Here is a 27,707-nt window from a genome sequence, read left to right on the forward strand (position 1 = left end):
TTCTGGGGCCCAGAAATTAAATTTGGTACCTGGTAAAGAGGAGAGAGCCTTCATTTTTATCTGGGATGGTTGTATTCTCTTCTTTGAACCCAGAGAAGAATGTTTTCCCACTCACTTATTAATTATAGCTAGTCATTATTGAATTTTTAACAAGTTATACTTTTTATAGCATTTGTCAAGACTTGTAAGTAAATAATCACATACCTATGTGAAGGCAGGGACCTAGTGTTTTTTGTTTACTTTTAGTAAGCATGTCTGGCTCAGTAATTATTTTGCTAGGGAGAGAGTTAAAGGATTTTCTTGCTTTATCTCACTTGATCTTCACAGCCATCATTATTACTCACTTTATAGATGAAGAAACTGAAACAGTGGGGTTTCAGAAACTGAAACTTGCCTAAAGCCCAGCCAGGATTTGAACCCGGATCTATATAACCCAGAAGCATGCATATTTAACTACAGTCATATGTATAGTTCTCAGTTTATTCTCAGCTTGGACTTGATTTATCAGACACTTCGAAGAGAATTTTTATTAAGATACTTTGATACGCTCTTTTGTTTCCTTCACTATAGTTGATGATTGGTTTGTATTTCAGATTTTAAAGAACGTGGAATCTTCCAGAAATGTTCAGCCACATTTCCTAGAATTTTTGCTCTCCCTTGGCTGGTCAGTAGATGTGGGCAAACACCCTGGGTGGACTGGGCATGTTTCCACCAGTTGGTCTATTAACAGTTGCGATGATGGTGAAGGACCTGAACAAGGTAAATCTCATATGGTCATTTGTTTTTTCTTGTTACTCTTGACTTTTCTCCTTTAATATGAATTTGTAGTCTTATGAAAGAAAAAAAAAAAAAAACAAGCAGAGGTATGGAATGGAGAAGTCTTTTTCCTCTCATCCTCACAGGAGATCATTTAATAATTGTATCATCTTCCAAACATTTTCTGTTAATATGAGGAAAAATTATGTATGTATATATATATAAACATGTATGTTATATACATACATTATGACAACTAATATAAAGTTAATGGCTTACTTATCATAAAGTTGGTAAGTTTTTTATAGTGGGAGTGAACAAATTCCATTTTCTATAACAGTATTATAATAAATTTAGATTATAGCAAACAGTAGTTTCCTAACAAGTATACTTTGTCTAATATAGTTTTTCTACTAGCAGGTATGTTTTTTAGACTTTGTGGCTATCATTTAAGGTTACGCTGTTAGGATATTATATAATAACCTTTGTAGTAAACAGCTGACTGAGAGATTCAGACACATCAATGCAAATCCTCCTGAGGAACTGTAATCAGGATAGCAAGTATAAGTTTAATCTTAAGGCCTTTGCCCTACCTGGCTGGAGCTTTCTGTTCCAAGGGCTCTTGAAATCACTGGAAAGTTAATAATACCTCTCCAAAGTGGGGAATGCCTGTGTATAGTGCTTTGAATTAGCAGAGTTCCTCTGTCAGCGAGATTATACTCTTAATTTCCCATTAAATACCATTGTGACTTGTGACATAGTTTTCTCCTGCTTTCAACCAAGGTTGAATCAAAGTATATGAGAATGTGCTCTAATTTCAATTGCCACATAACCTTTAATAGTTACCCTTGAGTGTATTTATCAACTAAATTCCCACAAGTAGAATTGATCAAAGATTTGCACATTTTTCAAGTTGATAAATGTATAAATGTATCACTTGGATGCTTAAGGTTGCAAGTAACAGAAAACCTGACCCAAACTGGGCTAGATTTTGAAGGTCATTTATCGCCTCATATAACTGAAAATCCCAGAGATTAGTGTACAGTTTTGTTGCCATTTGATCAGCACTCCTGCTCTATTTCTCTGCAGTTTTCTTTTAGCTCTGTTTTCCGTGTGTTGGTTTTGTCCCATCCTGGCTTTCCTCACACTGCAAAAAGGCCATTCCAGGCTAAAACCATTCACATACCACACTAGTCTAAAGAGGAGAGGTTAGCTGGGTCTCACCTTCTCCCAAAGCCAGAAATGCACAGTGTTTAGACCACCATGAGCCATTGCTGTGGCAAGAGAGGTGGAATGGCCCTGAGAGAGAGATGTGAACGAGGAGGCGGGTAGAATGAGTGTGTTGGGGCAGTAACCACAGTGTCTGCTATGGTAGACACAATGCCCGCCCAACATCTAAACCAGGAGCCAGCACCTACAGCCCATACCTGTTTTTGTAAGTAAAGTTTATTGGCACTCAGCCACACTTGTTCATGTATTATCTGACTGCTTTCACACTACAATGGCAGACTTAAGTAGTCATGGCAGAGACCATATGACACGCAAAGCTTCATTTACTATCTGATCCTTTGCAGAAAAAGTTTGCTAGACTCTGGTCTAAACTTTGTTTGCCACCTCCTCACCAAATTAGGTGTCTTCTGATCTGTTAGGTGAGGAGTTTTCTATTTTTAATTATGATTGAGTTTCAGCATCTCATATTTTTATTTCTTAGCCGAGAACTACTTGTTTATTTCCTCTTCCCAATTTTTTTTCAGGTTGTTGGTCTTTTACGTATTACTTGTAGGGCATTGTGTTCATTTTAATGGAGAACTATACCAGCTCTCGAGTGTTATTTTGGTTAATTCTATCTTGCTGACTTAGAGCAGATACTATGATTAAAGCTGCCTGTACATTTTCGTATTATATCACTGATCACTGGAGAAAATGACACAAAAGCAAAGCTGAAGAGCAGCAGAGAGACCAGGGACAGCAATGCCTGCGAGCAAGTGTACACACATGCAGACATCTGCCCCACCTCCCTTCAGAGGAACTGGGTGGTCTCTCTTTTAATTACTGTTACCTCTTCCAAAAAGACTATTCCCTGAATCCGCCTGATTCACATGAACTAAGGTCCTGCTAATCAGAAGTGATCTGATTTAGTTTCAGCAACTGTGAAATTAAGATTTTATGGTTTAAAGTTAGTGTTAAGCCATTTAATGAACATTTATAGTTTATTCTTCCTACACATTATTTATGTTGGAAATGTACCTTCTATTTATTATCACTTCTTATTAACTGCTACAGTTAAATTTCATGTAGCAGGGTGATACTGGTTTTCCCCGCTTTTCAGAGCACTGATGTAGCGTTTCTCATTCATAGATGAAGTGATTTCCTCTGAAGACGTTGGGGCTAGCATTTTCAACGGACAGAAGAAGGTGCTGTATTATGCCGATGCCCTTACGGAAATAGCTTTTGTGGTTCCTTCTCCTGTGGAGTCCTTAAGTAAGAGAATTTTTTTTATGGTGCTGGGTTTTTTTGTATGGAACAATTTTGTATTCACTGGTTTGTGCAGTATTACTGCACTGGGAGAGATTCTGAAGTCATCTAAGACATTCTTAAGCTTTGAAGACATGATAGCTTTTAGATTATGCAGAGGTATGCGGTGTTAGTTCCTCTTAACTAAAGGAAGGTAGTGAAATACTAGAAGAGTGACCCTCTAATAATAATTTTTAAATAGCAAAGGGGATCCACTTTGACCCATTTTTTTAACTTTCTTTAATGTGATTAATTGGACTTCCCAGGTGGCTCAGTGGTAAGGAATTCACCTCCCAATGCAGGAGACGCAGTTTTGATCCTTGGGCCGGGAAGATCCCCTGGAGGAGGAAATGGCTACCCACTCCAGAATCCTTGCCTGGAAAATCCCATGGACAGAGGAGCCTGGCGGGCTAATGGGGTCTCAAAAGATTTGGACATGACTTAGCGACTAAACAACAACAAATCTGATTAGTTTAACTGATACATAGAAGCCCTGTTTTTCAGTTTATTCATTTCTCTCTCTAATGAGTGAACCCCCACCTGCTTCCCTCTTTCCATGTGAGGGCCTTTGTATGGAACCCCAGAGAATCCTGCAGTTGGAGGCTCTCATGGTGGTAACTGCCTGGTCTTCTAACACCGAGGTGGAGAAATTCCAACCTGGAAAAGGTGGCCATCAAGCATGTTCTTCTCAAGGATCAGGAGTGATCATTACTTCTCAGTCTGAATTCTTAGTCTTATTTTGCCTTGAACCTTTGCTTCTTGCAAATTAAGTACATTACTTTGTGCCTGACCAGACAGGAGATGGAAAACTTCACCTTTTCCATGAGACCATCTATCGGATGGGATGCTGCACATCATGCTTTCACATTTCGCATTGCTAGGCTAATGACTTTCCCTGTACCCTGCTTTGGCCGCCTCTTAACCTTTGTACTTGGACCCTTGATTTTGCACTTGAGGTTCCGCCCTTTCTCTTCTCTGGGGCCAGTTGTGTCCCTGGTAGGAGGGCCCTTCCATGGTCTAGGTCAATGTCTGAGCAGCTGTTTGCCTTCATGTCAAGGCTGTGATCTCCTGCCTTAATTCCAAAAGCCAGGCCCCAACCATCCTCTGTGGACTGAGTCCATCCCTGATGTCTCTGGCCCAGCTTATTTGCACCAATTCAGTAGAGCTGGAGCCAGCAAATTATGGCACACAGGCCAAATTCAAAACACTAAGAATGTTTTTTGCATTTTTAAAGGGTTGTAAATAAAATAAAGAAGAATATGCAGTAAAGACCTATATAGCCAGCAAGCAAAGCCTGAAATATTTATTACTTGATCCTTTACAGAAAAGGTTTGCCAACCCTTGCTCTATAAGCAATGCTTTGCTTAAGTAATTTAAGTTGTACTGTTAACATAGCTAGTTTAATAAACACGTTTGCTCTAACGAAGTAGTAGATATTTTATTTATATATATTTTTCTTTACCCTATAGCTGATTCATTGGAAAGTAACATCTCAGACCAAGATAGTGATTCAAATATGGATCTTATGCCAGGAATTCTGAAACAGCCATCCCTCACACTTGAGCTTTTCCCTAATCACACAGACAATCTTAATTCCTCACAGAGGGTAAGTCACTTCGTTGATTAATCTCCAGAAATTTGTAGTGAAATGGAGGTAATTAGGTAATTACAGAATCACACCTGAAAAGCTTTTAACTTTAACCCAAAAAATAATTATATCTGTACTAATTCATTAGGATCTTAATTTTTTTAAATCAAATTTTCATGATTTTCTTCTTTTCAGCTTGCAACAGATGATTCACTGTCATTCCATCCTTGTTGCTTTTCTCTATTTAGTCATTTCGGTTCCATGCTTGGTTCTTTCACCCATTCCTTCTCAAGTATAGGTTATTATTTGGTCCCTGAAATATCCACCAGAGGTACAATAGTATGTATTTTATAGCATTAATCATGCAAAATTCAACTTCTGTCTGACAACACACATGATAGCATTTTGAAGAATAATCCAGTGTATGAATAACTGCACTGAGTGAGGTGGCACAGCGGCTACTGCAAGAAGAGCATGTTGGTTTCACACTTTTTTCTGACCTTATCAGTGGATGTTACGTCATTGTCTTTGTTCTCCCCTCGTGTTATCTCCTAATCCTTACTGGAAAATGATCAAGTAGTAATTAGCAAGAGTATAGGATCAGTTTACAGATGTAAGACACTTGATATAGAATAAATAATAAAGACGAAAGAAGTGTTGTGCAAACTTGTCTGAAACCTTTCTTCCATTGTAAAGAATTTTAATTTGGACCTCTCTACACTTAAAATTATTTTTAATATGAGTATTTGCTTAAAAGAATATGGGAGGGGTTTCACCTTTACAATTGATTTAGGAGAAAAAGTTAGCTTGTATAAAACTCTCTGAAGTAGACTGATTTTGAAAATCACAAGTTGCTCCATTTAAAAAAGATTTCACAGAATACAGTTTGGAGAAGAGCAAGATCGGCAAAGCACCATGTTTTTATTTACCACATACTTTGCAGACTACTCACAAACTAAGGGAAAAAAAATTTGTATTATTATCTCAGTAGACAGAGGAAAAGCAGTTGACAAGAATTCGACACTGAAAAGATCCCCAGGCGGAGCAATGATGTTACTCTGATGGAAAAAGCATACTGCCTTCTAGTCACAGAGATAGACTCGATCCTCTTAAGTCCTCATTAAGACATAGTATGCAAATTTTGTTTTTATTAATGTCAATTATAATTGTTCAGTATTGCTTATCTTTTTTTTATTTGACTATTTTAGACTTTCATTGCCTTGTTCTAGTTTGAGACTTGATAAACAGAGAAACCAAAGAAGGGCTTTTTTTGCAAATGTATTTTGTACTGTTTTCCAGAAGTGACTTCACATGACCTGATCCTTATGTCACTGGGTAGCTTGATGAATGTATGATTGTAGTTTTATTAAGCCAGTTTTTTTTTTCACCCTCTTCCGCTTTTCTCTGCCTCATACAGCTCAGTCCCAGTTCCAGAATGAAGAAGCTGCCTCAGGGTCGCCCTGTGCCTCCCCTCGGACCCGAGACAAGAGTTTCTGTAGTCTGGGTGGAACGCTATGATGATATAGGTATTGTGCAAGGACTTTGTCCATAAACAAGATTTTGGTAGGATGACAGTGACTTGCTGAATGTCTAAAAGGAGTGGCAGCATAGGCCCTATATGGTGGCCAAGAGCTGGGACTGGAGTTCAGGAAGCCTGGGTTTCATTACACCTTAGGTGACTAATCTGTTAAATGAGTGACCCAGCACTTATTTCATAGTCATGAAGATTTGATGGATACAGAGCCTTCAGGTCTTCTTGGTATGGCAGATACTGGTTTCTGGCCACTTGGTCCCACTTCATGTGGCTCCCAGTCACCCCAGGACCTCTGGGAAGGGGAAGGGAGTTCACCTTCCTCACCCTCTTTCCACAGTCTTGTTTCATTGTAAAGATTAATTGGTCCTTAGGGATTCCGCTATGAATATGTTTCTCATGATTTTTATGTAAGCTGCATAAGAACATTAGAAATGTGTATTTACCCTAGAATCTCGTTCAGCTCAGAGTTCATAGGAAAGTGTAATGGTTGCTTTCTAACACTTCTAAAGCTCTTTCTAAGCCCTCCAGGACTATAGATTACATTCTTTAAAAACTCTGCTTTAGATGAACTTTTCTAAAATATGCCTTTTTTTTTTTTTTTTTTTTGATTTGTGAGGAATATTTAGGACTACATGTTTTAGGAGAGCAAAGTCCATATATTTGTTGTCTGCTACGTAAAGAGTTTAGGAAATTGAGTTTTCTTGAAGGGAGATATTGAATGTAATGCCATGATTTTCTTCCAGAAAACTTTCCCCTCTCAGACCTGATGACAGAAATCAGTACTGGTGTGGAAACTACTGCAAACAGTAGCACTTCTCTGAGGTACTCCCTTACGTGGCTTGAAGTTTATCAATATTGACTTTAAGCTTAGAGAAAGCTATTTTTTATAATATGGTGGTTCTAGTTTAATTAAGAAATAATGACTTTAATGAAACAAAAGGGATGAAGACAGTAAGAAGTAAATATAATTATGGAGAAAGAATAAAAAAAGTTTGTAGATAAATGCACAAGGTGATCAAATTAGCAAGGATTTTTAAATGGCATAATTAATTGCTGTTGTACCTTTATCTGAGGCAAAAAGAAAGATGGAAAAGTGGAGACAATTAAGTATTAATGAAGAGTGATAATAGAGTAGCAATATTAGATGGAAATAATGGAGTTTAACTGGTCAAAACATTTGGATAGATAGCAGTTAAAGTATCCTCATCCCATGAGCTATTTAATGGAAAAATATTTCTAAGTAAAACAGGATACTAACTTTATTATAATATTAAGATTTTTATTTTAGCTGCTCATGCACAAAAATGGATTAAAAACAGAATAGTAAAAATGTGTCTGTGCAGGCTTTATCATCTCAAAGCTTTTTGCTTGTCTTGTCTTTTGTTTAAACAAATACTTTATATCAAGCTTAACTTGATATTTTAGCTTTGATAAATAAATAATAAACAAATAATATTTAAATAAATAATTTAAATATTAATTTTAAATTATTTTAATATATATTTATATATTTAATATATAAAATTTATATATAATATATATTTTATATTAAATATATAATATATAATATAACAAATATATATTCTATATATATAATATATAGTTTATATAAATATATCTTTAAAATTATTAAATATGTTAAATATATATTAAATATAATAAATATTTAATATTTACATAAATTATTTTAGCTTTGATAAATAATAAATAAATAAATTCCTTCTATTTTCCCTGTTCTGATTTATATTGCATATAAAATGAATTTAATCTAACATTAGAAAGGTGGTTTATTTTAACATTCAGTTCAGTTCAGTCTCAGTTGTGTCCGACTCTGCGACCCCATGAATCGCAGCATGCCAGGCCTCCCTGTCCATCACTGTCTCCCAGAGTTCACTCAGATTCACGTCCATCGAGTCAGTGATGCCATCCAGCCATCTCATCCCGTCATCCCCTTTTCCTCCTGCCCCCAATCCCTCCCGGCATCAGAGTCTTTTCCAGTGAGTCAACTCTTCGCATGAGGTAGCCAAAGTACTGGAGTTTCAGCTTTAACATCATTCCTTCCAAAGAACACCAAGGGCTAATCTTCTTTAGAATGGACTGGTTGGATCTCCTTGCAGTCCAAGGGACTCTCAAGAGTCTTCTCCAACACCACAGTTCAAAAGCATCAATTCTTCGGAGGTCATCTTTCTTCACAGTCCAACTCACATCCATACATGACCACTGAAAAAACCATAGCCTTAAATTTCCAGAATATGACAAATGATTCCTAAAATTTCTGTTTTTTATGCCAAAGTATGTTAATGCAAACTGTAGATTTTCTAACATTCTGAATACATCAGTATGCACCTCTGAAAATTAATACTTTTCAAATGTATAAAAATAACGTTATCAGTAGTAAAGTTAGTCGTAATTTCTTAATTTCATTTGGTAGCCAGTTCATATTCAAATTTCTCCATTTCCCCTAAAATAGTCTTTGCAGCTGGTTTGTTTAAACCAGCACGCATTTCAGCCTTGTGTCCGGTACTCATTCCTTGAGTCTCTTTTAATACAGAACAGTCCTGTTTTTCTAACTCCTTTTTAACCTTCTTTTTTGACACTGACTTGCTAAAGAGACCAAAATAGATTTCATGAGGTAAACTTTACTTGAACTAGTTTAGAAGAGCACTTTTAAGTGTCTTGTGCTGTTTTTTTTGTTGTTGTTGTTTTAAACTTTTTAGGTCAAATGTGCTATAATATGTTTGAACTGTAAATTTTGTATTTTACTAGTAGTTTAGCAAAGTTTAGAGTTTGTCTTGGGGACAGAATTAGTATAGGATTTATTTTTATTAGATGTCTTGAAAAATTGACTCCCTGTTGCTTTGGCCAAAATCACTTTAGAAAGAAGGCTCATTGTGTTGCAAAACAAAAACAAACCAAAACCCTGACAAATAGCATCAAAGAGTTACATGGGTATGTCCAGATGCATTGGCATATCCCCAACACATGTGTCATTCAGTCTCCTATGGGTGTGGTTGCTTGCCTTGGCACCTGTTGCCTGTTCAGGGGCTTTGAGGGCTTGGGCTGTGTCAAGATTCAGCCGTTTTTCACCTCTGCTGAGGAGGACACCTGCAACTGCCGCAGACTAAGGTGCTCCCAACCTCCTTCCCCAGCCCCTAAAAAAGTTACATCAGGGATTCCCTTAGTGGGCCTATACTACATTCTCACTTGCTCTGAGGTGCTAGTCTTGAACATGGTAGAATTCCCTGCCCTCTGGCCAGCTCTATTTTTGTTCCCTGCAAGGAGGAGGAACTAAGTGAAAGTCCCGCAGCTGGCCTTTCCTTCCACCCTGTGTCCCCAGTGGTTTTCTAAGCACAATTTTAGGCCCTTTTTTTGGTCAGCTTCAAAAATCTAACCCGAGTGATGGACATGTAGGGCCAGATGTTGGTGGGGGGGCTTCTACATGGCCTCCCAGGAAGAAGAGTTCTGAGCAGACTGATCACTTGGCTCATCTAAACACTGCCTGGCAGTATTTCCCTTGGTATTCTTGTATCACACATGGGGGACTAGGATTACAGCTCTTGAATATCTGGAGTAAAAGGAGTGTTCTTTTCTTTGCTTAAGATCTACTGCTCTTGAAAAAGAAGTTCCTGTCATCTTCATCCACCCTTTAAACACTGGATTATTCCGGATAAAAATTCAAGGAGCCACTGGAAAATTTAACATGGTCATCCCTCTCGTGGACGGGATGATTGTCAGTAGGCGAGCGCTCGGTAAGCCTCATATGTAGCTGAAGGATTGAAGTTTCTTTCTTTCTTTTCTTTTTATTTAACATTTTTATGAACCAGAAAGAAGTAGAAATAAGGAAATGTTAATATTACTTAATAGGTCCCACATGTAGAAAATCCTCTGGCTCTTATTTGTAAGAGGAAGCATGTTTTGTTCTGTTTTGAAGTTGTGCTTCAATCTAGTAAGTACGAGAAGAACTGTAATTCACAAACTTCCAATATTGGAAAATGAATATAGTTTGTTTGTAATCCAGGGCAGGAAATGGGTTGTCAGGCTAGAGTTTGATTCTGTTTTTCTTCCTCATTGTGTTTCTTTTGACAGTTTTATCTTACTTTCTTCTGACAGTTTTTATCTGTCTCTGTGAGGAGTTTTGTAAATGGAATAAGATAGTTTGAGTTTGCCAAAAATAGTTCACTTGAATACTTATAGTTCACCTAGCTACCTGTTTATTCACATTGATTTGAATGAAAACCTTCTGTCTTCAAGGTTTTCTGGTGAGGCAGACTGTAATTAATATTTGTAGAAGAAAGAGACTGGAGAGTGACTCCTACAGCCCACCACACGTCCGCCGGAAACAGAAGATCACTGACATTGTCAACAAGTACCGGAACAAACAGTTGGAGCCAGAGTTTTACACTTCACTTTTTCAGGAGGTTGGACTCAAAAACTGCAGTTCTTAGACCACTGTCTGTCTAGGACTATTGAACTCTAGTTTGGGGCTATAATATCAAAGCAAAGCAATTTGATAGGCGATCACTGTAAAAATAAATCACTCCCCAAGAGCTTACTGTTTAATCACCAGAATAGAAGAGACACATTATAAACCCATTTGAGAGAAGACTTTTTGGCTTTCTAGTGAAATGGGCTCCCAGACACAATCATATTCCTGCTGGTAATGATGATACACATTTTAGCCATAAACTTTTCTTTCAGAAGTGACAATTTTACTTACAAGCCTTTTGAGGAGAAAGGCTTTTATGCATCACAGTTAAACATGTGCATTGGTAGTTTCAAATTTGCAAATTAGAAGTTGAAGATAGTTTTATACCTCACTTTTTAGGAGGTTGTGTTCAAAATTAAAATCTGTCTCAGAATCATCCAGGACATTTAAAGACTCATGTTGCTAGCATGGAGGAGAAGGAAGGAAATCTCAACTTTCTGCTCACTCGTAGGTCCATTTGTCATCCATCTGTCATCCAACAATCGTACTGACAGAAAGGAACAGAAGTGTTTTTGCTCAGTCTGATATTAAAATATTTCATAGTTTCTCTCCAGATTTCAAAAAGTTATTCTCATCACTGCAAAGGTCTGTCTGAAGGCCTCAGTTTCTGGGCAGCCCAGGAACAGATCTGAAATGGAGGCATGGCCTGGTCCTTTAACGGGGATACAGATGGAGTTTGTGGAGTTAAAAGTCAGAAGTGACACCTCCCCCCTCTTCATTATTGTCTAGCTCAGAGACAAAATGACAGGTTAACCGTTTGTAATTCCTTGGTAATTTCTTGGTTAAATATTAAGAAATATAAATTCATAGCACAGGTTTAAACATTGTTTGGTTTCATCCCTTGTCTCTTATTTCAGGACCAAGCAGGAAACTGCAGTAGTTTATGAAGGATTCTAATTTGGGGTTCAGGAAATAGCCTCTCAACGCTCCTAATTCAGATCTCTCTCAGAGAGCTACTGGATTTCATCATAATTGACAAACATTAGTGACCGCCCCCTGGGGTGGCTGCTTTTAGAAACAGCTGTTGTCATATTTTCTGGACTTTGCCAGCTGAAGGCATGACAAATCCCTGCCCAGGTTTTTTAAATACTTCTGTTACCTCGCTGCTACTTTTCTGCCAGGGATAAATGTTTTGAGGTGGCCAGACCCAGAACATCCTTACAAGGATTCCTGTTACAGTGCTAGAGTGTACACTGCTCATTTCTCCTATTCTTATGTTTATTAAGAATAACATAAGAATATTTATGTTATTTTCTTTTTTATTAAGGTTATTTTGTGCTAAGAAGATAAGTGACATTTAAAAGTCCAAAGAGGAATGATCACAATTGTGTAAGGGGTGATTTCCTACTTGAACTCTGATGTCAGTAGATTCTGTAGGTCAGGACTATAGTGGGCTGTTTGGTTCAATGTTTTGGTAGTTTACTTAGAGGACAGGGGATAGTATAGGACCTAACTCCCAGTGCAGATATTTCTATTCCAGAAGTATATATTGATATCTAGGAGCAAGAAATGTGGGCATAGCAGCTCTCCAAGTTTGCCTCACCTTTTTTCTTCATGTTTGTTTTAAGCTCAGGTAAAGGTAACCTCCTCCTTCTATGACTCCCAGTTTCCATTCAGGGTATAACATTTGATTTTCTTTTTAATCTGGGCAATAAATTGATGTTCCCAGATGGTAGCAATGGGGGAGGGGGATGTACGATTAGTAAGTTCTACTCTTAAATTAGTAGCCCAGCTACTAAGCTATAGAGTGAGATTTAACAACTTTCATGGAAATTCCAGATTGACATTTCTTGGGGAAAAAATGGGCCCTTCTTTCTAATAGGTGTGGGCAAAGAAGGCTATAAATTAATGTGCAACTTGTAACATTCCAGAAGCTAAAAATAGCTGATGTAGGTATGCATCCACAGTGTGACCCTTGAGATGACACTTTGACCTTTGGCATAGTGCTCCTGTCAGGAAAACGTACTGTGGTTGTTCGTGTTAGTGGCGGGCTTCATGATGCTTCAGTTTGCTCTAATTTCTCACAGCTCTTTGTAATTCTAATGGCTTTGATAAGTCAGTGAACAACTGTGTTGAGTACAGTTATGATCTGGAAGACTCTGTGGTCTTCCAGGGAAGACAGGATGGATTCAGGGCTGTGCTGCTCCCAGAGGCATGAAACCCCAGTATATACAGCACAGAATACAGGGTATGCACACCTCGTCAGGTGCTGGCTCCTTCTGCTCAAAATCACATCTACCTAAAAAGGGAGTGTGGTGAGGACCCTTAGACCTTTCACTAGTGTGGGTGTGAGTTTCATGGTCACTGAGATCTCTCAACTGCCTTTGTAAAAATCACTTTGAGTAGAATAATGCCAGAGGGGCATATTTAGTCCCAAGAATAACCTTTAATAGTCCACTTGATGTTTGCTAACAGAGGTTCAGAACCTTTGGGGGGTCTTTGGCTTGAACAGTTCGGTTGCTGCTGTAACAGGTGAATGAGGGCATGGATGAATGTTGCATTTGGTGACAGGGAATGTATTACCCAAGGGACAGAGGCAGGTAGCCCCTCGTAGTCCCTTCTCACATTTGAGGGGAAGGGGCTTTCTCCCCGTCTGCCTGAGAGCACCAAGGACAGTGAGGAGTGCTTTTGCGTTTTCCTGTTCAGCCAGCTCTCTTTTTGTCCAGTGCTTCCTCCTAAGACCCCCTCCTATCCATTGGCCCTTTGACTGGAATCGTTACCTGGTGGGTTGACCCCCACTCCCTTCCTGACAATATATACACAACACGCATGCACGCTATCCTCCATTTCCAAGTCCTCAGCTCCCCTGAGGCAGCCCTTTGGACTCATTTATAAAACAAAATAGGTCTTTGGGCCAGTTACGTCAGTTCCCTACAGTTGCACATGTGAGGCCTTCATGAGTGGTTACTTCCTGTATACACTGAGGAAACATTTGTCGAGTTCTGCAGAGTGATTTTTAGAGAAGCAGAGTCTTCAAGAGTACTTAACTTGCATTGGAAGGTAGAACTTTACCCAAAGAAAGTGGAAGCCAGCCTTGCTCAAAGACATGTTTCGCACTGGACAGTAAAAAAAGTGTATCAGAGGTAATTTGACACTCCTGCTGGTTGTTCTTCATTCAGCATTTTAAAACCTGTTCTGGTTATATTTTTCCAAAAAAGAATTGGTTTATATGTTTACATAAAGCGGTAAGTTGTGTTAGATGGTCTGTTTTAGGGATTTCCATGACAACCTCTTGTCCCGAGATGGAGAGATTGGAGGTAATTCACCCATTTAACGTGGAATCAAACCGTGGGTTCTCAGCAGCAAAAGAAGCCATGTACTGTATAGTGTTTTTCTCAGAATATCAACTCATGTTTTTTCAGATGCTTTTCTTTTTTTAACGGTGAGGGAAAGGTATAATTTGGGATTCCACAGTGCCTTGCATACAGTAGGCGCCCAATAAATATTTGTTGAAGCAAACCAAGTTTCCCAAGTCCTTGTCTCTTGCAGTGACCAAGAACATCTTTCTCCTCTGAAGGGCTTGGCAGTTGTGGCTAAAAAAATAAACAGTATCATTATTTGCTTGAAATCATATACACAATTTGTATGAATTTTGGTATGTTGCCAAGACATGATCTTTTTCTTATTGTATTTTCTGTAAATATTTCTGGCACTGAACTGTAAAGTAAAGGCAAAATGTAAATACGAAGGTGTCCCGTGTACCCTCGCCTCCTGTGTTTCCTCTTCGTCGGTTAGGGAAGAAGGCCCAGAGGCTTGTTTGTATTTATGCAGACCCTTTGTCCAGAAGAAACCATGGAATATTGAATGTAATACATTTAGTCAATTAAATTTTAAGGAGATTCTTATCTAACAATGTCACGTGTGCTTTTGGTTTGACTCTTGCATAGATGTTCTTCAGAATTTACATCAGGCTTTTACCCTGGTTTTGTAGATTATCATGAAATTCTCAAAATCTGAAAATTTTTATTTACTTTCGTTTTTTTAATTGGAGGATAATTGCTTTACAGGGTTGTGTTTCTGCTGTACAACCATGCGAATCAGCTGTATATATACATATATATCCCCACCCACTTAAGCCTCCCTCCCTACCTCCCCCCAGCGCACCCTCTAGGTCATCGCAAAGCACCGAGCTGAGCTCCCTGTGCTGTACAGCGGCTTCCACTCACCATTTATTCAACACATGGTGGTGTATACAAAGTCAGTGCTACTCTCTCAGTTCACTCCCCTCTTCTCCTTCCCCTGCTGAATCCACAAGTCTGTTCTTCACATCTGCATCTCTGTTCCTACCCTGCAAATAGGTTCATCCATACCATTTTTCTAGACTTCATAAAATTTTTTAAAATTAAAAGTACTTGTCCTTTTATGCTGAAAGGATGTCATGTAACTAAAGCACTGCTGTCAAAAGGCCCACCTGACAGAGGCTAGCAGTTGCCGAGGGGCTAGCTCTCTCTGTGTGTCTTGAGAACCAGAAATGCCAGCTGTGCTCCCTGCCTGCAGAAGATCAGATCTCCATCAGGACTGGCCAGTCAGGAAAGCAGAGACGCAGCAGAGACTGGCCAGTCAGAAAGCAGTCAGGAGCGCCTCCTCTGCCCACTGGCCTTTGAGCAAAGGTGGCTGCAGCACGTTCCATGGGGCCCATTAGCACCTAATGCCTAGGTCACAGGTGGTGGCACAGCTGTGTGCCACTTGAGCACACAGCTATAGTGCGGGCCTCTGCCCAGAGCCGCCGCTCCAGCCTGCTGCTGACCACGTGACACTAATGTGTGACTCCTCACAAAGTACGCCTGGACGCCAGGGCTGGGAGCCACCTCCCCTGTAGCCGTGTGTCCATGCCTGCTCCCCCCAGGACCTGCCACTGTGTCCTGGTGGCCAGGGAAGCTTAGCCCTGGGCTGACTGCCCGGAGGTCCTGTTTCGGGGTCTGGAAAAGAAATGGGTGCTCAAGTCTGCCTCAGCTACATTGCTCAGTTCTTTCTGACCTCAGCCCCTTCAGGACCCAGGGCCGAAATCACCCCAACCCAAACTACCCATTTCCTCTACTTTTGGCCCCAGGGTCCTCAATGGCACAGCTCACCAGGGGACCATGCTTTGAAGGTACACATTCTAATACTATCTGCCCTGACTTCTGCTGGGGATTCTGGTCATTCCACAACTGGACTAAGACTCCCTCTAAACACACTGGCTCTCTGAGCCCCCGCTGTTACCCACTGTTTTGCTGAAAGTTTTCAGTTATCTGTTTGGCTGTGCTGGCTTAGTTGTGACACGGGGGATCTCTACTTGAGTCATGTGGGATCTAGTTCCCTGACCAGAGATGGAATCCAAGCACCCTGCATTGGGAGCACAAAGTCTTATTCACTGGACCACCAGGGAAGTCCCTGTTTTGCTGAAATTTTTACTTTTGTTTTAGATTTGTTAAACCACTCATTACACACAAACAATTTTAATTTTTTATAGCTTATTAGACAATTTCAATATATAGTCATTAAAAGAAACAATAGAGAAAATAACAGCATATATATCACCAAATTGGGCCGACCCACATCCAGACTTGAACAGCGCTGAAAAGTCCCTCGTTAACAGCAATCTGGAGTACCAGCTGGGAAAGGGTCCCTGGTGGTGGTGTGTCCACCCCATGGGAGAGACTTCAAATTGCAGTTTCGGGGGTCCCACTTATAAACCCAGGCTGCAAACTGATATCACCATCAGTTTACAGGCAAAAATGCAGCTCTGGTTTTACAATGCTTTTCATTTCACTGTGTGAGTCATAGGATTCCGTTAGACCCTGGGGATTGGCCAGACCTCCAGGGGCTCAAGAATTCCAAGGCCCATTCCCTTTCTTATCTAACGTGCTGCCTGACTTGCTGTGCTTGAAAGCAGGCGTGGAATCCAGGCAGTGTCCAGGTAAGTCAGAGGCCTGCTCTCCTGCTTCTGAAGCCTGAGTAAGACTTTCTCCATTTTAATCTCCCTAACACCTGCCCCATTTTTACAGTGGTGTCCCCCTTTGCCCTTCTCCTTTGGCCAGTGTCTTCTAAGGAGGTCCGTCCACTCCATGTCTCTCCTAAGTCTACCACCCGCTTCCTGCAGCTGCTTCCCCAGCCTGGAACTGGGTCTGCCTGACTTTCCAGCCTGTGCTTCTCTTGATGCCATGGTCTCAAAATCAAGTCGGCATCAGACTGGTTGCCCATTGATGTGTGGAGTCCAAGCATCACCCCCAGAGGTTCTGACTCTGCCGAGCAGGGTGAACCGTGCCAGTCGGCCTGTTTCCTAGGTCCCCTCCCCCCACCCCCATCTGCTGGCAGTGGTTGAGGCAGGTGGGCTAAGCACCCTCTTGGAGGATACCACGCTTCTCCCTTCCTCCCCTCCACGAGCAGCAGCCACTCTGAGAGGACTTCCCGCACCCATCAGGCTCCGAACCTGGCCAGAGCCGCCTTCCAACTTAGGTGCTCTCCTGCACTGGGAAGCCTGGGGCCTCCTTCCTGTGGAGGGGCCTGACTCGTGGAGCTTTCCTGACTACTTTACAAATGAAAGAATGAGAGATAAAAGAACAAGGTTAAAGTCTTAGAAGCTCTTCACCAAAAACCCTAATAAGGAGAGATACAGAAGTTTCCAGATTAAATAATAGTCATTTACTGAGGGACTGGCTGGCTCCAGGAGGAGTCTGTGACCTCAGATAAGTGAACACCCACCTGGGAACAATTTGTATCCATTTTTTCTAACTTAGCAGCTTGGCGTGCTAAGGATTTCCATCCTGCAAGAGGATTGGGGAGTAAGGAAATACCAAGTGCAGAAATGCACTTGGAATTGGTTGTCGTATATATAAAATTCATGATTTCTGAGCAAGCAAGAGGATTGTGATCCCACAGCATCTTAAAGGGAATTAAGCCCAGGCTGGCCTGCTTGGGAGCCTGGGCTTTTGTTCTCAAACTGTCCCACTACCCACTTCTGCCCACTCGTCTACTCGTCCCTGCCTGGGAGCCTGGGCTTTTGTTCTCAAACTGTCCCACTACCCACTTCTGCCCACTCGTCCAGAACAGCTTTCTCTTGGCCTGAAGGACATTGTGGCTTCCTTGTTACGTCACTGGCTCAGTCACAATTGGGCTGAGAGCAGAGCGTGGCCCAGCCCGCCAGGTCCCCAGGGCAGCCCCGGCCGGCCCGGCCTAGCCACACACGCACCATGAAGTACCCTCTGGTGCCACTGGTGAACGAGCTGACATTTTCTTTCCTGGTGTTCTGGCTCTGTCTGCCCGTGGCCTTGCTGTTGTTCTTGCTGATCATCTGGCTACGCTTCTTACTCAGCCAAGGTGAGCTGCCCAGGCCGGGCCCTAGTCCTGGAGCTGGGCAGGGCATGGAACAGGGTGGGGTTCCTGAAACAACTGTCAAGAAAAGGGTTTCCTTCAGGTGTTTTAGGGATTTCCCTGGTGGTTCAGACGGTAAAGCGTCTGTCTACAATGCGGGAGACCCGGGTTTGCTCCCTGGGTTTGGAAGATCCCCTGGAGAAGGAAATGGCAATCCACTCCAAGACTATTGCCTGGAAAATCCCATGGACAGAGAAGCCTGGTAGGCTACAGTCCATGGGGTCGCAAAGAGTCAGACACGACTGAGTGACTTCACTTCACTTCTTCAGGTGTTTTAACTGCTGGCTCTGTGTTAACAGACGGTCGTCCGCAAGAGAAAGGACTGACTTGCTAGTTTAGAGTTTCTGAACCTGGAGTCCCAGAGTGAATCTTGAGTTTGGGAAACAACACGTATGTGCTGGGAAACAACATGTATGTGTGCATGTCCGTCCCTTCAGGGCCACCACTAGCACAGAAGGTCTTTGGTCTGTATGAAATTATTGTGAGTGCGATTGCAAATTTGATTAAGGTATTCTAGATAGAAGATTGGAGAAGGAAATGGCAACCCACTCCAGTGTTCTTGCCTGGAGAGTCCCAGGGACGGTGGAGCCTGGTGGGCTGCCGTCTATGGGGTCGCACAGAGTCGGACACGACTGAAGCGACTTAGCAGCAGCAGCAGCAGATAGAAGATAAAACAATTTGCTTTTGCACTACAATATAAATATTTATGGTAAAATAAACCTGGAACAGAAATGGACTTGGTTGTTGTGTATACAAAATTCATGATTTCTGAGCAAGCACTAGTTATGTGCCACTGGTAATAAGAGCTATTAATATCAAAATGTATATGTAAAGTATATTTTATTTTTATATTTATAAACATATAAACAGAATAACAGAACTATACTTTTTGTATGAAATATTGTATCAAATGTAAAATGTATGTGTCAGCATGATAGTGAACGCTTTTTGTTTTTGCAACCAATCAGTAATTTAGGAGGAATTGAATCTTTATAATACATAAGCAAGTACAAAAAGAAAACAAGGTGTCCCTTCAGGGCCACCACTAGCACATAAGTCTTTGGTTACAAACTGGCAAGAGGTGGCCCCCTCTGGGCTGATGAAGTAGTAAGTGCTGTCCCTGCTGTGGGTGCAGCCAGGGCACAAGGCTCCAGGAGTAGAGAGCCTGGGCTGGCTTTCAGCCCCTCTCAGCCCTCAGCCTGGTGCTTTTTCAAACAACCAGCTGGATGGGCACAGCGGTTGTTGCGCCCATCAAGCACAACAATGCCTAAGCGGGCACCTTAGGCATTTAGCAGGTACTCGGAGACCACTCACTGGAGTAGGAAATGGCACCCCACTCCAGTATTCTTGCTTGGAAAGTCCCATGCACAGAAGAGCCTGGAGGGCTACATACAGTCCATGGGGTCGCAGAGTTGGACCTGACGGCACGCGCATGCGCACATAGAGAACACTCACACGGTTTCCAGCTCACATCGCGCCGCAGGGAGGATGTGGGTTTCTGTGGGACCCAGAAGCCGGCTGACATGTGTCCTGAACTCAGCTAACCACCCAGAGGAGCAGGAGACAGGGCGAAGCTGGCCTGAGGGAGGCTGGGGGCGGTGGGCCAGCGGGCAGGGACGTCAGGAATGACACTCTGCACCCCGAGGGTCCCGCCCGCCCCCCGCAGCCACTCCCCTCACCCAGGGACCGCTTGACCCCCCCACCTCCTGCTCCGCTGCCCCATCACCTTTGACCAGCTGGGCAGGGAGGGCGCTGGGTGTGCTGCCAGCTCTGCTCAGATGGCGTTCAGACCGGCCGAGCAGCTCACCGCCAACTTGTCCCATGATCTCCAATGTGGGGGCGGGGAATTGTGCAGTTGGGAGTTCCTGGCGAGGGCTTCCAGAAAATGTCTTAAGTGTGTTCTCTTTCGATTCCCAGGCTGGACCGCAGGCTGAGGGCTGGTGTCATGGTGTCAGGTAGAAGGCGGAGCCCTTGTCTGGGTAGTGGCTATAGAAGCACATCTCTCTCGAGCCTAGGGGAGGTGGGCCCAGGTTTCAGCCTCTCCCCTACCCCCTCCCCGCCCCCAACCACCCGCTTTTTTTTTTGGCCATGCCACACAGCATGTAGGATCTTAGTTCACCGACTAGGGATCGAACCTGCACCGCCTGCGCTGGAAGTGCAGAGTGTTAACCAGTGGACCACCAGGGAAGTCCTCTCCCTTGCCCTTAATTATAACAATAGCTTTTATGAAAACTGTACTGGGGCCTGATGCTCAACACTCGATGTGTGTTATTTCATTTAATCCCCAGGATAACCCTGTGAAATAATCCTTACTGTACAACTGAGGAAAGTAAAGTTGGGAGAGAAGTAACCTGCCCAAGGCTACACACCTGTGAAACCCTTGAGAGTGCCCTCTGGTTCCCATGTGGGCTCTGCCGCCTACCAGCTGTGTGACTTGGGACAAGTCCTTTCTGAGCCTTAGTTTTCTCCCCTACAAAATGGAGATGATAATGATCCCTTCCCTTTGTGTGTGTGTGTTAGTTGCTCAGTCGTGTCCAACTCTTTGCAACCCCATGGACTGTAGCCTGTCAGGCTTCTCCATCCATAGGATTTTCCAGGCAAGATACTGGAGTGGGTCACCATTTCCTGCTCCAGGGGATCTTCCCAACCCAGGGATTGAACCCGGGTCTCCCACACTGCAGGCAGACTCTTTACCATCTGAGCCACCCCCATCTCCCTTACCTTTAGGCCTGTGGAAAGATGCATGTCAAGGGGAGGGTACACGGATACACAGGGCACCTAGCAGGTGCTCGAGGGCTGAGAAGTAATCCAGGCAGTGTCAAGGTTAGAGGACAAGCAGGCATGGCTTTGGGTGACTCTTCTGGAAGGTGGGACACCGTCCCTGAGGTCCAAGGCAATAACCTCCTCCAGCAATTCATTCTCCCCGGAGGCTCAGCTCTAAGCCATCCACAACCTGCCCCGTTTGACCCCTTCTCTGACGGGCATTCACCCACCGACATCTCACGTGGCAGTTTGAAAGACATCCTTTTGTTAATTTTGCCATGAAGAGAAACTGTCTTTAAAGCGAGGCAAGCAGCCCTCCTGAGGGCCCCTGTCTTCTTGGAATTCTCAGTATTACTGGGTCTGTTCTGTCCTTGTGCTGAGAATTGGCTCAAACCCAGGGTCTGGGTCTGCCAGGGTTTGCTGGGCTGGGACTCCAGGCACCCTGTCCAGGGGTTTCTAGTCTGCCCTGGATTTCTTTGTTGGAATCAGTCTGGTCTGGAATCCAGTATGAACAGCAGGCAAGAGGAGTTCTGATTCCCCTCTCCCCGCCCCTGCTTGGCCCGGCTTAGCGGGGCAGTTTCAGAGCCCAGAAGGCAGAGGGCTCAGCACCCATGCATCCCATGAGGGTGGAGGCGCTTTTCCAAGTGCAGCTGGGAGCAAGTGGATAGGAGGAGGGAGCTGCCTGGTGAGAGGAGAGCAGAGGCAAGAAAAAGAAAAGGTCATGGCAGCTGAGCCCTGAAGAGGAGGGAAGGGGAGTGATGCCAGTCCCTAGCCTGACATGGGGAAGCAGGATGTAGCCTCTGAACTCTGCCTTCGAACAAGGGCCCCGGATGGAACTGCACCAGACTGTGGAACCTGCCTTTGAGTCCCAAGCTACCAGCACCTGGTGGGAGCCTGGTTTCACCTTTCCAAGCTTCCTTCCTTGCAAAAGATGAATAACACTGATAATTGCCTTCATGAAGTTGTTAAGAGGATCAAATGAGAAAGTGATGTAAAACACAGCACAAAGGAAAGAGGAACACGGAAACTTACATTACCATGTGTAGAAGAGATAGCCAATGGGAATTTGCCGTATGGCTCAGGAAACTCAAACAGGGGCTCTGTATCAACCTAGAGGGGTGGGGTGGGGAGGGAGATGGGAGGGAGGTTCAAAAGGGAGGGGATATATGTGTGCTGCTGCTGCTAAGTTGCGTCAGTCGTGTCCGACTCTGTGCGACCCCATAGACGGCAGCCCACCAGGCTCCCCCGTCCCTGGGATTCTCCAGGCAAGAACATTGGCGTGGGTTGCCATTTCCTTCTCCAATGCATGAAAGTGAAAATGAAAGTGAAGTCGCTCAGTCGTGTCCGACTCCTAGCAACCCCATGGACTGCAGCACACCATACTCCTCCGTCCATGGGATTTTCCAGGCAAGAGTACTATCTATGGCTGATTCATGTTGCGCTTTGACAGAAAGCAACAAAATTCTGTAAAGCAATTATCTTTCAAAAAAAAAAAAAGCACAGAGGATGTGTTCAAAAAACAGTCACTGTCTCTTGGGAGGAAAAGTCACTTCATCACACTGATTTTTTTTTTTTTTTTTAATGATCTCAGTTCTTTTTAAAAAAGATTTATTTATTTATTTTTGGCTGTACGAGGTCTTTGTTGCTGTATGCGGGCTTTCTCTAGCTACAGGGAGCGGGGGTTACTCTCTAGCTGCGGTGAGCAGGCTTCTCATTGCGGTGGGTTCTCTTGTGGTGCACAGGCTCAGTTGTCATGTGGCATGTGGGGTCTTCCCAAAGCAGAGGTTGAACCCGTGTCCCCTGCATTGGCAGGCAGACTCTCAACCACTAGGCCACCAGGGAAGTCCATCGCACTGATTTTAAATCACAGTAACTGCACTGAAAGCCTGTTTAACATGTCTTACTTCTCAGTGAACCCTCACCATACCAGGAGTTATTATGATGCCCATTTTACAAAGGAGGAAATCAAGGCTTGGCCTTTTCTTGATATGCATTTGAGGGGCTGTTTTCAGCCTCCTTTACTTCTCTGCAACCGGTGAATCACCTTGAGTATACCAAGAAAAATAATAATCTCTCCCATTTGCCTTCTTTTCTCAACTTGCTTTTCTGAGATAAGCCATGTTGGCAAGCTCATGTGCCCATTTAGTAATACGTAATTATCCAAATAATACAAAACATAATAATACAAAATAATCCCATTTTTTAAAAAATGGGAGGTGTGTTCTTTGGATTTTTTAAAAAGGGATTCTTTTTTTCTTAATATATATATTTTATTGAAGTATAATTGACTTACAATGTTTCAGGTACACAGCAAGGTGATTCAATTATACATATACACAAATAATATATATGAGTATATGTATAACTTGAATATGTATATGTATATTATTTTTCAGATTATTTTCTATTATAGGTTGTTACAAGATACCAACTGTAGCTCCCTGTGCTATACAGTAAACCTTTTTACCTGTTGCATATCTATTTCTTAAATTAGAAATCTAGCATTCTATTCATACTAAATCAAACAAGTGGAATCAAAATGTCATAATTTTTTTAGTTAGGCAAAAATTCATAAGTTTTCTAAAATTAAAGGGATTCTATCATATACTTCTCTGCAGTGCCATTGATTGGGTTGGCCGAAAAGTTCACTTGGGGAAGGATGTTGGCCGACCCAATAATACACCACGGACATCCTGCAGGCAGAAAGATACAGATCTGACATGTAACAGCCTCATGACATGCCACAGGATGGAGGGGTTCTGTGGTGTGAGTGTGCCACACTTCCTCACCCAGACCTCTCATCATGGACACACACGTGGTGTCCAGGGTATTTTAGTGTGTGTGTGCTTCACCAAAGAACAGTGCTGTGAGAAAAACCACTGGACACATATACTCAGATTTTTGTTAATGAATGAACCGGTGGACCAATGGATGAGCAGGTGGGTGGGCGGGCTTATGTCTCTTCAGTGTCCCCTCCTGGACCATGCTCAATGCAGGTAGGTCATTTCTTCACCTCTAGGGTCCTTCCTCCACTTAAAAAAAATATATTTATGTATATATGTATGGCTGCACTGGGTCTTCGTTGCTGCTCAGGCACTCTCTGGTTGAGGCAAGTGGGGGCTACACTTCATTGCAGTGCATGGGCTTCTCATCACAGTCCTCTAGGACTTGCAGGCTTTGGTAGTTACAGCATGCCGGTTCAGTAGTTGCAGCTCCGAGGCTCTAGAACTCGGGCCCAAGAGTGATGGCACATGGGCTTAGTTGCCCCATGGCATGCAGGATCTTCCCAGATCACGGATCAAACCCGTGTCTGCTGCACTAGAAGGCAGGTTCTTATCCACTATCCCACCAGGGATGTCCCAGGGTCCTCCCTCTTCTAGAAGGTTGGTATTTCACGGACCAGCCTTCTTTCTTGGTCTCTGGCCACCATTCAAGGCCTTGAAGTCTTCCTGGGAGGGCTGTCTCACGTGTCATGATTCTGCCTTGGCCCCCTGGCCTCAGATAAGGCTGCAAGGATGCCGGTATCCGGCAGGGGGCTCCTTCAGCATCAGGAATAGGAGATAAGAAGTGACCACCCAAGTGGCCTTGTCTTGTCCTCCCACAGATTCAGAGGAAAATGACTCAGATGTATGCCTCGATTGGGAGCCCTGGAGCAAAAACCCTGACGAGTTTTGCCAGGAGGAGATGCTCCACAGCCAAGAGGAGGAGAGGCCCTGCTGCTGAGCCTATTCTGCCTGGTGAGGCCCTCTGAGGGTTGGAGAGCTGGAACCAGAAGCCTCAGCGCTTCTGAAGCCTCAGCCAAAGCCTAGGGCGGCTGCCATCCTAGAAGTCTGCACCCTCCACTGTGCTGGAAAGCTTGAGGTCTCTGCCATCAAAGAACCTTCTGCCTTGTTGTGTGGGAGACCTGGTTTTGCAGGTCAAAGAACCAATCACCCTTCTCATAAGGGTTTCTTTACAAAGGTCCCCCTGCCTTTTATCTCTGTGACCTCACCTGCCACCACTCTCCTTAGAGTCTTTGCACTGGCTCTTCCCTCTGCCTGGAACCTTCTCCTCCAGACATCCCTCACCTCGGAGATCCTGCTCAAATGTCACTTTTTCAGTAGGGCCCCCCAGCCAACCTCCTTAATATTATTATCTGTCCCCCTCACTTACTTTGCTATAAAATTTCTTTTGCCATGGCACTTAACATCCCTGACATGCTCGATAACTGACATCTCTCTTCCTAAGCACCCACAGCAATGCCTGACACAATGGGGGCTCCGTAGATATTTGTAAAAGGAAGGCGAATGACATCATAACAGTAGTAATAGTAATAACGGGACTTCCCTGGTGGTCCAGTGGTTAAGACTTTGCTTTCCAGTGCAGCGGGTTTGGGTTCAATCCCTAGTCAGGGAACTAAGATCCCAGATGCCTCTGTGTCCAAAAATCCAAAACATTAAACAGAAGCAACATTGTGACAAATTTTAAAATGGTCCACATTAAAAAAAAAAAAAACTTTAAAAAATATAGTAATAGTAATAATAATGGCTGATAGTCACTGGGTTTTTAAGAAGTGCTAAGACCTTTGCTACGGAGAAGGCAATGGCACCCCACTCCAGTACTCTTGCCTGGGAAATCCCGTGGACGGAGGAGCCTGGTAGGCTGCGGTCCATGGGGTCGCTAAGAGTTGGACACGACTGAGCGACTTCCCTTTCACTTTCATGCATTGGAGAAGGAAATGGCAACCCACTCCAGTGTTCTTGCCTGGAGAATCCCAGGGACAGAGGAGCCTGGTGGGCTGCCGTCTCTGGGGTCGCACAGAGTCGGACATGACTGAAGCGACTTCGCAGCAGGACCCTTGCTAGGCACTCGCAAGCTCATTACAGAGTTCTAAATGAGGGAATGCGGAGTGGCAGTGCAGTTAACTAATCTGCCCGAGGATCAGAGTTCTACCCTCGCTGAGCAGGGGACACCTAGGACATCCCAATGGGATTAAATGCCACTTCTGTGCCAGTGACTCCAAATCTCTCTCGCTCTAATCTCCCTCTGAGCTCTGTTATCTGTCCACTCGAAGCCTTCTCATGGCTAAAATGAGATTCTTCCCTCCCTTTGCTATCCCACGAAGCAAAGCACAGCATCCAGTCTTTTCCCTGCTGGTCCCCATACCCACAAAGAGCACTGCCATTGGTTGGTCTAGCTGCCTGAGCTGCAAGCCCAAGAGTCAGGCTTCATGCCTTTCTTTTCCTCCTACCCACGTCCAGTCCATCAGCAACATCCTAAACGCCATCTCTTACACGTCCTCTCCTCTCTGTCCCCAGGGCCACCCCCAGGTCAGCCCGTGTATCTCACATGGAGAAAAGAGGCGGTGGCAAGAAGCAGGGACCTTCACTCAACCTCAGAGATGCTGATTCTTAACCTTGTCAGGTCATGACCTTGACAGTTGAGGGCCCTTTTCCCAGAAAACCACACACCTGGATGCGCACTCAAAGTTTTGTGTCCAGGGCCAGCTTCACAGTGGTCACCTGTGTAGTCCCACAAGGGTGCCTGTTCGGGAGAGCCTCGTGCTTTGTTTAACCTTCTGCTGTCCTCATCTTGAAATTCTCAATTTATTTTGGCCACGCCATGTGGCTTGTGGGATCTTAGTTCCCCAACCGGGGATTCAACCCCAGTCCTAGGCAGTGCAATCATGAAATCCTAACCACTGGACCACCAGGGAAGTCCTTTGAAATTCTTAATTTTTGAACAAGGGGCCCCGCATGTTCATTTTTTTAATGGGTGCCACAAATCATGTAGCCTGACCTGTTTGTGTACAATTATTGTTGGAGTATAGTTGCTTTACACTGTTGTGTTAGTTTCAGCTGTACACCAAGTGCATCAGCTCTGTGTGTACACATATCCCCTCCCTCTTGAGGCTTCGCATCCCATCCCACCCCCCGGGTCATCACAGAACACCAAGCTGAGCTCCCTCTGTTAGACAGCAGCTTCCCACTAGCTAACCTATCTCACACATGGTAGTGTATGTTGTTGTACTATTAATGGGGAGAGAGAAGGAGATTTTTGGTCTCTACCCTAGAATCCTGTCCCATTCTTTTTTTTTTTCTTTTAATGTTTAATTGGAGGATAATTGTTTTATAATGCGGTGTTGGTTTCTGCCGTACAACAATGTGAATCAACCCTAAGTATACGTATGTCCCCTCCCTCTTGAACCTCCTGCCCACCCACGTCCCATTCTCCCTTCCCACCCCTCACTTACTCTTTCATCTCCCTGTCACCCTAGATTCAGCGTTTCACTACTTCCGAGCCTGGTTTTCCTGGCGTCAGTGGGGCCGTGGCCATGGCCAACGGCGATGGGAGACTCTCCAGGGAGGGGAGAGGACTTTGGCGAGTGAGGTGCTCCCCTGTGAGCCCAGTTTGGCTCCTCCACTGATGGACACACGAACGCCTCCAGAGACCCGGCTCTTCTCTGTTACAGACGACCTCCCCAGCCCCCCAGGGAGGAGCCAGAGCTCCTCTTACACTGTGAAGACAGCATAAGCGGGCCCCCAGGGAGAAGCTGGCCAGCTGAGCTCAGAGGTCTGCGAGGGCAGGGCTGGGTCGGAGGGCGTGGGTCCGTATTAAAGAAACAAAGAGGGTTCCTGTGCTCAGGAGACCCTGATAAACCTGCTGGGCCTGATCAAGTCCACTCATTTGACAAGCTTTGGGTCGGGGGCAGCCCTGGCACCAGGGGTCGTCCT

General features: G+C 43.7%; 2 protein-coding genes across 5 annotated transcripts in view; both read left to right on the forward strand.

Moving 5' to 3' along the window:
- The window catches only part of RALGAPB (Ral GTPase activating protein non-catalytic subunit beta), a 93,403-nt gene extending 78,680 nt beyond the window's left edge, over window positions 1-14,723 (forward strand). For all 4 annotated transcript variants that reach the window (XM_070381718.1, XM_070381719.1, XM_005895987.3 and 1 more), the window contains 7 exons: window positions 594-759; window positions 3,115-3,237; window positions 4,740-4,876; window positions 6,276-6,384; window positions 7,136-7,214; window positions 9,993-10,141; window positions 10,644-14,723. In XM_070381718.1, the coding sequence (XP_070237819.1) occupies window positions 594-759; window positions 3,115-3,237; window positions 4,740-4,876; window positions 6,276-6,384; window positions 7,136-7,214; window positions 9,993-10,141; window positions 10,644-10,837 (957 nt within the window). In that variant the 3' untranslated portion in view covers window positions 10,838-14,723. The remainder of the gene's footprint in view (window positions 1-593; window positions 760-3,114; window positions 3,238-4,739; window positions 4,877-6,275; window positions 6,385-7,135; window positions 7,215-9,992; window positions 10,142-10,643) is intronic.
- Window positions 14,724-18,038: 3,315 nt separating this feature from the next.
- ADIG (adipogenin) lies at window positions 18,039-27,636 on the forward strand. The gene is made up of 3 exons (XM_005895985.2): window positions 18,039-18,177; window positions 24,599-24,731; window positions 27,251-27,636. Exons 1-2 carry the CDS (start codon window positions 18,051-18,053, stop codon window positions 24,715-24,717), a joined length of 246 nt encoding a protein of 81 aa, XP_005896047.1. The 5' UTR covers window positions 18,039-18,050; the 3' UTR covers window positions 24,718-24,731; window positions 27,251-27,636.
- Window positions 27,637-27,707: the final 71 nt, after the last annotated feature.

The sequence above is a fragment of the Bos mutus genome, chromosome 13 (genome assembly GCF_027580195.1).
Source record: "Bos mutus isolate GX-2022 chromosome 13, NWIPB_WYAK_1.1, whole genome shotgun sequence".
NCBI lineage: Eukaryota > Metazoa > Chordata > Mammalia > Artiodactyla > Bovidae > Bos > Bos mutus.

Coding starts and splice junctions, on each gene's coding strand:
- ADIG (XM_005895985.2), top strand. CDS start 18,051: ATGAAGTACCCTCTGGTGCCACTGGTGAACGAGCTGACATTTTCTTTC. Junction 18,178..24,598: donor ACGCTTCTTACTCAGCCAAG/GTGAGCTGCCCA, acceptor GTCCTCCCACAG/ATTCAGAGGAAAATGACTCA.